At 28.8% G+C, this 12,320-nt stretch overlaps 1 protein-coding gene across 1 annotated transcript in view; it reads left to right on the top strand.

Moving 5' to 3' along the window:
* LOC100568468 (gamma-butyrobetaine dioxygenase) overlaps positions 1–12,320 on the top strand; it is a 58,789-nt gene that overhangs the window by 30,409 nt on the left and 16,060 nt on the right. The window contains exon 2 of the mRNA XM_029489025.1: positions 4,628–4,815. Coding sequence (XP_029344885.1) covers positions 4,628–4,815 — 188 coding nt within the window. The remainder of the gene's footprint in view (positions 1–4,627; positions 4,816–12,320) is intronic.

Genomic DNA, 12,320 nt, shown 5'->3' with positions numbered 1-12,320 from the left:
AAAATTTGAATTTCAAACGCTCATAAAAATTTAATTTGACTTTCTTATAGACATTTTTTTTTTTGATAAAGGTAGAAAATCTTATAAGGAATCTTGTATTACATTTTAAAATCTTAGATTTAAAAAGAAAAATTTTTATGAATTTCTAACTCGAAATAATTTGCAAATTTTCGTGATTTTTCCATATTTTGTCATTTTTTGAACTTTAAATGCTTATAAAAAAAAACTGTGACTAACGATTTTTAATATTTTTGATTTGCCTTTGAAACAATATAGGTACTAGGAGCCTTCTATTAAATTTTCAAGCTTTTTTATCCAACAAATAAAATTTTATTGATATTTTTAGAAAAAAAACTAAAAAAAAATGGAAAATGAAAATGTCCATAAAGAGCTCAAAATATTTTGAAAATGTTATGGTGTATAGAAAATGCTAAGATAAACATTCAGTCAAAATTTCATATATCTACGGTCATTTTTTTTAAAGTTACACCAAAAACCAAAATCGATTTTCTCGATAACAGATTTTGCGTAAAAATTCCCGTTTTTCCTTAATTTTTCTTTTGTTTTTCACGGCGCTTTTGAAAACTATTGGAAAAATTTTACTTCGACCCCCCAAAGTACCAACTAAATTCACTTTCCTATCAGAAAAGGTACTGTTGAAGAAAATCCAAGCACTTTTACTGTCCTAAAACGTGATGACAGACACAAAAATAAAAAAAAAAATAAAAAAACACACATCATTGTAAAATCAATACATTCATCGTTCCACTCAGAATCTAAAAAATATATTTAGTTACACAAATACTTAAGCAAAAGGAAGTGGGATCACTGGATGGTTTCTTCCCTCACCCCATTCATGTTTTGTTTTAATATAATGTAGCACATATTCTCATTATGCCTATGGGTATAGATTGTATATTCTCAAATAAAAAAAAAAAAAATATTTTTATATGATATGTATAAATTATAATAATTATGCACTATATATTACTTATGCACTTTAATAATATTATTATTATCACCTATATTTTTCTTCTCATTTTGATATTAATACTTTATAAACAGAAAATAGAGTATTGCATTTTTTATTTATGTTATGAATAAATGCATAAATTAAAAAAAAAAAGTATTATATAAGTATATAATATTATAAAGTTATTGTAAAAACAAATAGTTACCTAATAATATATCTATTTCATCGCTGTCATTAAAAAAGTGCTTCTTGTTTTACAAGACATTCTTACTTGGAAAATCGGTTAAATTATTGGTTTTTAGGTTTATGTAAAGGCTTATAAATTACAATATTTATGTTAGGTACCTATTACTTTTTTGTATCTTATTCTTTTAAAAATGTAATTGATTTGTTATAAGTACCTATTGCGAGTGGATTTTTTAATATGCTAATATTTTCAACCAATTATACATATTGACCATTGAAGAATTTTCCCCACCCTAAGATATTTTGAAATAATATTTGAGGAACTATTAAAAAAATAAATAGATATGACTCATGGCATGTTAAACAGCTCTTAAATATTTTTTTTAAATATAATTAAACTTTGTTAAAATGTTATATAATACAAACACCATCCATATATTATGTTCACGAAACAGCGGGCTAACTATACATTTTTAATGTTGATAGAATTTACAATTCTTAGATTTTGCGCAAAGCCAGGATGCGAATATATTGGGTTAACGTTGACTTCTATTCTTTTAGTGTTGTCTGCTTTATAATTTTGTTTTAGTTATAGCATGAGTGTATTTTTCAATCAAAAGCAAATTTATTTAGAGTATATTATAAGTATATATTTGTATAAGACGAATAATGCTTTTTAGTTTTTTATTAGATTAAATAATTTAGAAGGGATCGACTTTCTCGGAACAATAACTAGTTACTGAGATAGAAGATAATTACGTTTGTGTGATGAGGTTAAAATAGTTTGAATTACCAAGAATTGAAGGATTCTCATTTTTTTACTGATAGCTTAAGTGAATTTATTTTCCAGTTATAATACTGCAGGTATCTGTGAATCTAAAATCTCTTTTAACGACATCGTATAAAATGTCCTATATGAAAATAAATCTCTTTTATGAATTAAATCGGTAGTTTTTATTTTTGAAAACCCACGATAAATGCAATTAATCGATTTACTTAATAAATACATATTATAGTACGTAATTAGTAAATAAATGTAAAATATGTTTATTATTAGTTTGCTATTACAGTTAATTAGCAAACCGATAAATTATAATTTAAAAATATACATAGATCATAACTTACATTAGCTCATCTGGGATATAATTAGCATTCGCCCTTCTTCTAATTACTAACAAACATAATTCAGTGTTAAATTCAGTTACCTACCTATATTTTATGATTCACCGTGGTATTTGTGTTTGGTTTCTCTTAAATATCAGTGTATAAATCATAATTAAACATTAATTTGTATTTTGGTGTATACGGATGGTGAATTTTGGTTTCAAAAAACTACGAAAGTCGAATCGGTTAAGTACTATTAAAAATACTAATGTCTGTACGTCAATTTGAGGAACGAGTATGGTAATATTAGCAAAAATACGATAATCCATGGGTATCGTTGATGTTGCAGTTTGGATTATGATGTTTAAATATGAGAATGCTGATAGTCTCGGTGAGTAAATTGGAAACTAGGCCATTGTGAAATACAGGTACGAACAGCGTAGTTGGTATCTGATTTATATTTTCAATTACGTAAGAAACAAAAAATAATTTAATTATACTATTATCTTTGAACCGTAAAAGCCACGACTCAAGACCGTAATGTGCTAGCGTTACACGTCCATCGCAGTGCAAGGGTATAATGTATAATATGTATATAAGTATATATTATGTATAAGAAATCACTAATAAAAACACATCATGTAAAAAACGTTAAAAACAGTAGAGAATCGTAATAGATGTATACACTTAAGAAAACCGATAAAAAAAGTGAATGATTGGAAAACCATTACCGGACGATAGTGTTAATAGGTTCGTGATATAAATATATAGGTAATTTTATATTCGTATGAATATTTTTTTTTAAATTGCATTGAGCAAATATAGTATTCACACGCATTGACAAAGAGTTTCAAGTCCCTACGAATAATTATATTTTTTGAAATAGAACAAAATAACTAACAACGCTATGTTTAGTTTAAATATTCGATTGCAACAACATTTGAACTTTAAATGTATGTAAAAAAATGTGTGCATTTTATTTTTTTAAATTTATTTTTCCATAGAACAAATGTATGAGAAAACATATATTACATTTTCAATCCTTGGTAATAAAAATTGAAAACGTTATGTTTTATAGGTAGTTAAATTATAGTCACAATAACTTCATACATACTCACGGCTGATAAACAAGTTGATTAAAAATAAATAACACCAAACTATTATTATGAAATAGAATATAAAAGATAAAATCCATTTAGCTTTTTTTTTTAACTTAGATCTTTTAGGGTTTTTAAAATGAAACTGGCAAGAGTTTTCCAGAGAATTCCGTCTATTTATATATGTATACGTGTAACATATGTATGTTTTTCGCTACGCTTTTTGATATAATCAATAATTAAATAACGAAAGGAAGTGGATTTTTATCTGAAAGGCTTACTCATTGCGAAGTCTCTTCCAATTAAAACGTCACAAGTGCTGTGTATAATATATTCAGTTGCCTTTGCAGTATTCGACGGTATCTACTCTTAGCACTGCAGACACGAGGGAATAAAATGATTTATATAAAACGTAATGTAACATACGCACAGCCTAACTGGACTACAACTAAATAGATAATTACATAACGTCGGACAGATAAGTTTGTTTTAAAGTAATTTTCGTTTTTAAGTTTAAAATACGAGTAATTAATCGTTTTTTTTTTTTTTCAAAATAATAATATTATGCTCTTCAATACCATATTTTGTATCTAATGTTAATCTGCTATATACATGCACCTAATGTTTTTATCCCCGTAATTTATCTCTTTAAAGGTGCCATTCTTTCCAATTTTTCAAAATTCTATAAAATATGAAAATTATATTTTATACTTCAATTGTTACCTTAAATTATAAAACTCTTCCTGTAATCTACTACCCGATACCTATTTAGGGGGGGGGGGGAAGGGTGAAAAACAGTATTATGTCTACCAAAATGATTTGATAAGAAAAACTCTCTGTTACATAAATATGAGAACATTTTTCAGATCGGATAAAAGCCCGAATTTTCATTTTACTTTAATGCTAGAAAAATACTTTTGAAAAATAACAAATATTATATATATTATATATTATTCAAATTCATATTTTGGCTTCCATAATTATAATTTTGAAAATCAGCTTTTGATCTGACCAAAATGTTCTCTGGGTACTTTTAAATAAAAATAAAATTAACGAATTCCTCCTATTCTACGGGGCGCGAGAGTTTTTTTTCTGTGCAACATGTTTTTGTACTAAAAACGCACCGGCTCCGACGCCCTTAATATACTAAAGGGTTACACATGATTGTTAAACATACTATAGTAAATACCAAATAAATAGTAATTCAGTTTTCTTCATTTGATACGGCGTAAGATAGAAATATTATGTACACTATTTCTCTTTTCAGATTGTATGCAATGATAAGCTCTATGTGAAATGGGATGACAGCCACGAGAGTACTTACGACTTACAATGGCTACTAGAGAGAAATTTTAATGAGGGTCAAGAACGCCACGAAAATCAGCAAGTCAAATGGACTGCGGAATCGTTTTCAGCTATATTTCAGTCATTTAAATATGAGGACGTAATCAAAAGGTCGTATTTATCACTACCTAAATTATTTATTCACCTATCTAGAACTGTCCATATCATACATTATTAAAAAACACTTTGCAAAATCAATTTTAATTCATTCAATTAATTTAAACGTAGATTTAAAAATATCTCAATATTAAATTTATTGTAACAATTTAAAATGTAAATGGAATAAAAAATACAATATGGGAACGTAGAATAAATCACAGACATCAAGGTAAATTGACCATTGAATGACATTTCAAATAAAAGGTATTTGAAAATTCAATTGGTACCTACTTGATAAATTCAATACAATAACAATACAACAATTGTATTAAATTGCAATATCGATATAATTTTAAAGAATATTTCCAATTAAATATTATTATTATTACGAACAATAATAATGAACCCTTAAAACATAATAATAAAATGGTCATTGTTCTTTTTAATAAATAAATATTATACGTACAATCAAATTTATACATTTCAAATAGATTTGTGTATTACAATAAGTGTGTTTCAAGTCATTTTTAATGCCAATAGTAACTAATGTGATAATCATCATAATATAACCAAATAATTTCAATTATATTTACATAATAAAAAGATTTTATATGAAGTAAGAAATTATTTAAGAGGATGTCAGCGCACTATTCGTTTTCTTTCTCTGACCCAGGCGCAACATAGACAAAACGCGTTTACGCAAAATTATTTTTTCTATGCGTTTAAGTAATCTTAGAGTAAAGTCACCTATTAAAAAAAGATAGAGAATAATATTTTTGAGGGAATAACATATCGATTTTCTATTTATTATTATTTGACTTTGTATTCCACTTTCAAAATAAATAAAAAAAATTGTAAATTTATAGATGTTTAAATTGATTTGAGACAATATTTAGACAAATCGATATGTCATTCCCTCAAAAGTATTATTCTCTATCTTTTTTGTAATAGGTGACTTTACTCTAAGATTACTTAAGCGCATAGAAAAAATGATTTTGCGTAAACGCGTTTTGTCTATGTTGCGCGTGGGCCAGAGAGAGAAAACGAATAGTACGCTGACATCCTCTTAAGTTGAATTAACCCGTATTTCTTTAATTAATTATGAATTTTTAAAAATATTCACTGCAATATTATTTATAAATATGTTTATTTTTTATAATTATCGAAAAACACAAACAAAATAATTCAATTATATCAAAATCATAATCTTAGTATTGATGAAGAAATACTCAAAAAATGTACAAAGATAATTCAAAACTATTAACCTCCCACTTACAGGCATCGGATTTTTTGGGTTGATGAAATTAAAAAATACACTTTTAATATTATACAACATAATAAAAACCACATATTTTGTACACTGCTCTATTATTAAAGATACTTGAAAGTTATATCAATAATTAGCACGTCACTCAGCTATTATGTTCGACAATAAATAACAATTGAATGCATATATTTAATTTACATATATTTTTATCATGGCTACCTCAAAAAAATACAATATTATATTATTTTATTCTTTCAATATATTATATTAAAAAAGTATAACCCTAGTTACATATTTAAAAGTTACGACTAAATTGAATGGGAGAATTTATTTTGTTTGGTGCCTTGACAAAATAATTTTTGTTTTAATATAACGATACTACAATTATTTTTATAAATGTTACTAATTAATAAATTATTCATGAAAATCCAAACGAGGCACAAACTGAACGTACAATTATAAAGTTCAATTAATAATATTTCCCAATAGACATTAGTATATAAATATAAAATAGAACCTGAATTAGCAGAAAAACCCATTTTATAATATAATGCCAACCTGTCTTCTTCTAACCTCATGAATATATTTTATTTATAATTATATTACCTAATTTATAGTTAATATAAACAGATTATTTGTAACATGTAACATGTAGGTACATGTAACATATCAAAAATATGAATTTTAATATTTTACCAATATTTTCGTTATTAAAATTACCTACATAAAATAAAACAATACAATTTGTATACATAACATAACATACAGACCGATAAATATAAGATTTAAGATTCTGGCGTGAAGTTTTAAATTATAGAGTTCTAAATATGCATAATATTTTTTTTGTGTCGATAAAATTTTTTTGGTAGCCAAGTGCTTGAATTTAATACTTACATGGAGACATATAGTCTAACTATTGATTAGCAATTGGTAACAGATGGTCCTTTACACATGGCAACAAAAATCTTAAAAACCTTTAAATTCAATGTTCCGTATAAGCACTTGTATTTTGAAAAACAATTAGACAATTATATAAATCCTTGGAACGGTGCACACATTTAACATGTCACACCGACTCGTAAAATAATTTATTATGAAATTCAAGATATATCAATTCATTTATTTCTATGTCTGCAATGTCTGCAATAAAATATATAAAAAATAAACTGTGGTGTCAGTTACGGTTGGTGATACACTGATACTTGAGCAGGCCACAAGATCATTGTACAATATGTGGGATGGCATCACTTTTTTCACCAGAACTGTCCTGACTTGTATGTGGGTTCCTAACGTGATCTCGTTCACCACTAAAGTCGATTTTTCGATCGACTGTCGTTGTTGATCACCATGCTGGTTAACTAAATTGGCCACCCTCAGTGATCGGCACGGTGACACATCTACAAATCACACTTGCAGGCTGCAGCTCGTGTCAGGAGTCGAACTGAACGTCTGCGTAATATACAGATGGGTATGCAACTACTGGTACACAATCGCTGTAGTTATACGCTAGCGGTCGGACTTGGCGCTTGTGTGCTGGATCAGTGGCTGGTTAGGCAACTGACAACAGAATGTAGAATACCTATCTGCGGTACGGTCGTCGTCAGCAGTAAGGTGCTCAGTCAGCAGTTGCTTCGTCAGCCTTGTAGTCAGCGACGCATATATAGTCATCTGTGAAGTTTAGTTTGTTTATCATCAGTGGTACTGATCTCCGTCGTCGTATCTGGTTGTTTGAATAGTTCCTTTGTTCAGTCTGGTAAGTCTTAAGAGCTTTTGCTGGTTTAAAGGAGTAAGTTGACGTTATTGGTCTGATTTTTATTTTCATCTCTTCTTCGACTTCTATAAATTTTCCCATTTTTACAAGTTTTAGGTAATATCACTGCTTGGAGTACAAGTTAATGGATGTATATTCGTTAGATATTGGAATTGTTAAGTGGATTTAACATTTTTCTAATTTAATTATTTTGTTCTTAATTTTTCCATTCCTACCATTATGGCCTCTGCTTGTCCAAAGGTCTGTATGTTTGAGTGTCTAGAATGTAATGATTTGTTGAAAAAGTTCGTTGAAGCTTTCAAAATGTGGTTACGGATAGTCTACTTTTCTTGACCTCCTTAAAATTATGTTTTAACAAACCATTGTATACCAGTAATTGTCTGTATAGAATCACTTTCAGGACCGCCTCTATTCAGCTCCAATCACGTTGTTATAAGGTTGAGCTCCATGCTGGGTAAACGTAGGTGAGATTAAAAGATATTATGTATACTTTATGAATATTTAATTATTTTTATAGAGATTGGTTACTCGGTTACTCCTTGTTAAGTACTGGGTAGGTTAGGTGAGATTACTTAATTAATTAAAGAAAAACGTTTTTAAAATAAACTATAATTAAGTTTATTTTCATTAGGTTTAATAATGAAATAATATGCAGTTATTGCACTATAAAATGTACAGCTATTATACGGTGGTTGTTAATTTTTATTTATCATGAAAAACTCTTGTTTTTCCTAAATGTATTATTAAAACTGTTATGATAGTTGTAATTTTTAATTAGAAGAGAAAAATAGAGCATTAAAGCACTTATAAATGCTTTGGTCTATATGTAGAATTTATAATAGAATTTTAAATCGAGTTAAGGAAATGTTTCATTATTACTCACACACGAATATAGGTAATACAGTAAAGAATAACTTTTTTTGTTATTGAACCAATATTTATTTTATTTTCAATTTTAATTTGATTAATATTTGATTGAACTTTTAGTTTTTTGAAAATACATTATAACTAAATTATTGCTACAGTTACCATGTAGATACATAATTAAATTTGATTTAGTGTAGATAGTATTTTAGTTACATAACAAATTCTGTTTACTAATAAAGAGTTTCAAATGTCATGATTGTAACAGAGAAAAACCCTAATACATTAAAAAGGCTCTTTTCAGAACCACTACATACATACTAATATACATACACAATTGGACAAATTTAAATGGTTTATCAAGTAAAAACAGTATGAACCGTAATAGGACACGTATATATCTCACGCGATTTTTATCATCATAGTATGAAAACATACCAATGTAAAATGGCACATATAAATCGGCCGACCCTTTAAAAAAATGCATAGTTAACATGGCATAAATAAAACGAACAGTCAATCAATGATGGGGAAAAACGATTGAAAAATACAGGTACAATTTAATTTGTATAATCTAACCTATTAAAAAGTTCGTTCCTTGTCTTTATCCAAACCGTAATGAGACCCACCCGGGAAGACTTTCGTAGTTTGGCAAAATACGTCATCGCAAACTAGTTTTCACCAAAATACACGCGCCGCTGTTTAGCACCATTAAGTTATTTTTCTTCTCCAAACTATAACCTTTGTAAACCCACCAATGCAGACTTTCACGACACTAGTCTATCCGCTCTAGTGACCAAGTACAAAATGTCCCGCATTTCCTCATCAGCAACAGACCAAAAAAAGCAACCAACACATGTTGGAACAAGACTCATTTTCTCACCCAACTATTAGAAAAGGAAGAAGAAGTCTTCAACGCTCTCAATCCAACGAATCTTCCTTGACCACTCACCAATCATTGTCTATCCAAAATACGGCTACCAATTAAGATACAAAACTCCCTCCTTCTTTGACAAGTTCCAGAGCTTCATTCAAGAAACCAGACTCTCCACAATATACAGAAGTCCTTAATAGCCACTTCTTTTATCAAACTTAAATACATTATTGGACAACCCCTTAAACACCATGCTAGCAGGTGATTTCAACGTCAAACACTCTATTTGAAACGGTCTCCTTAGATTAACTAGTCGAAAAAACAATTAAAGAAAATAACATACTCCTGTAAAACAAAACAATATATATTTTTTGCCTAGTCAAGTATGGAAGAAAGTCCAAAAACTCGATAACAGAAAACCCTTGGGGCATGACGGAATCCGCAATTTTACACTGAGGTGAAGAATAAAAAAATACTAGAATCATTACTTCTAGATAATCTAAAATTATTAATAATACCAAAAATCACACCAGAACAATACGGATTAAGATCCACAGACTATAATCAATAACAAAAATAAAGGTCATTAAACTGCAATAGCTCTTCTAGATATCGAAAAAGCTTTCGATTAAGTATGCCATTAAGGACTCATGTACAAAATTAATTATCATGGAAGTTACAAACCAACTCTTTACGATACTGCAATCGTTCTTAAATAACTAAACCTTCTTAGAACAAACCGGTGACAAAACTTCAATAATCAGAAACATCAAGATAGGAGTCCCACCAGAGTCTTGCCTATAGCCCAACTATTCTCAGTCTACATCAACGACTTGCTTCAACACTGAAACTCGACAGACATACTCCCCATCAAGGAGCCATCATCGCAACTGCAAAGAAATTAACGGAACAACACAAATATTCTCATCAACCTCATCTTGTCGAAATCATATGCAGAAAATGGAACCACACATAAACAGACCTAAAAAATATAAAACTAAACACGCTCCCGAACTAAATCACATACTCTGGAAGAAGTAAGCAATCAAAAAAAAACCCAAACAATCGTACAATCTTCCAACTATCACAACGCGGATGGAATTCAATATTAGAAGAACACACCAGACCCGGTCACTGAAGAGAGTCTGACCCTTCATCAGGCCAACGAGGTAAAAACAGGCAGATAATGAGACATAATAATTATTATATCCGGAGCCGAAGTAAAGCTGTCAATCTATTGCCTGGAAACCACACCTGGTACTTACGGAAGCATCAAAACTACCCTTTTCAGGGCAACCTAAAGTTATTCGCCAAAACACGCATGCTTAGGCTATACTCACTGGATGAAAGACGTGTACAGCCGCTACTTTCTCAAACATTGTAAATAGGATAAACATTTCCCTTTATTTTATTATCATACCGTGGGGTTATCAATCGCCGGACCACCTGCTTAGGTCTCGTCTGACAATTTCTTTCCCGTTAACCCAATACTTAAAATAAAACATACATAGAAATGGGTATCATACAATTGCGTGCGGTCCTTATCAGTAGTACGTTTTTAGGGATACGATTGCGCGTGCTTTATTATTTTGACTTCCATGCAAAGTTCCCAAATAAAAGTTTTTCCTACTGTCTGAATTAAAGAATTTTACTTTTACTCTTGACAATTTTTATGGCGCAAAGTAAGTTGAATCAAATAACTACGATTTAGAGACGTATATTGAATCTGGTTGTTAATTTCCACCTAGTTTATTGAATGAGACGCCATCGCCTAATCCTAGGTAAATATTTACTAATGAAAGTCTTAAAAATAAAAAAAAAAGATTAGGTAGGTACATTAAAAATAAAACGCCAGAAAATTTGCTAACTACCTGTTATTATAATATTTTTTTTAAGCCAATATAACATTCTTGTAAAGTATTTGAGTACATTTGTTTGATAATTTTCATTTCTCTGAATGGATGTAAATATTTGTATAACATACATATTATGTAATTAAAAATTAAAAATAATTGTAAAATAACTGAAATATGTTATAAAATTTGGCAACGGCGCTCAGTGGTTCAAAATTAAAAAAACGAATGCCTAAACTCAATATGGTAGTAAAACTTACCAAAACAATGTATGCAACTAGTGACTTATATTTAAAACAATTTTTTACTCAAAATTATTTTATTCCAAGTGTTTTTTTGTACAAAAATATATATACCTACATTTTTATCACTATTATCATCGCTACCATAACTACTTAAATTAATAATTCTTTAACCATAATGATGTAACTTTCATATTTTTCTTTTACCTTGCCTTAAACTACATATAAAATAATCAGATTTTTTCGGAAATTCAAAAACTACTTATGGCCAATTATTGTTGAATTTGAACCACTGTACGTCGCTTCTAACTTTGTGCGCAGTCGTTTGAGGAGTCAAAATCATGTTCTTCGTTATTTTGGCACTGCTTGCAATCGTAAACTTAAAAAGGTAAAGGCTCGCAATCGTACTCCACTGAAATAAATGATCAGTTTTGTATAAAACAAAAAACAAAGAATTTTTATTTAATTTAAAGCTGTGACACATGAATAGTATAGTATACCGTTTCAGAATATAATTCAAATTTTCCAACAAAAAAATAACATTCTACCAATATTCACTATTTACCTAACACCTCATTATGATTATGTAAATTTATGTTGATGATTTATGATTGATTTATTTTATGATGAAATAATCCTCGTAAGA

The sequence above is a fragment of the Acyrthosiphon pisum genome, chromosome X (genome assembly GCF_005508785.2).
Source record: "Acyrthosiphon pisum isolate AL4f chromosome X, pea_aphid_22Mar2018_4r6ur, whole genome shotgun sequence".
NCBI classification, from domain to species: Eukaryota; Metazoa; Arthropoda; class Insecta; order Hemiptera; family Aphididae; genus Acyrthosiphon; species Acyrthosiphon pisum.
Note: the sequence above shows the minus strand (reverse complement) of the source record. Positions and strands in the feature narration are given on the sequence as shown.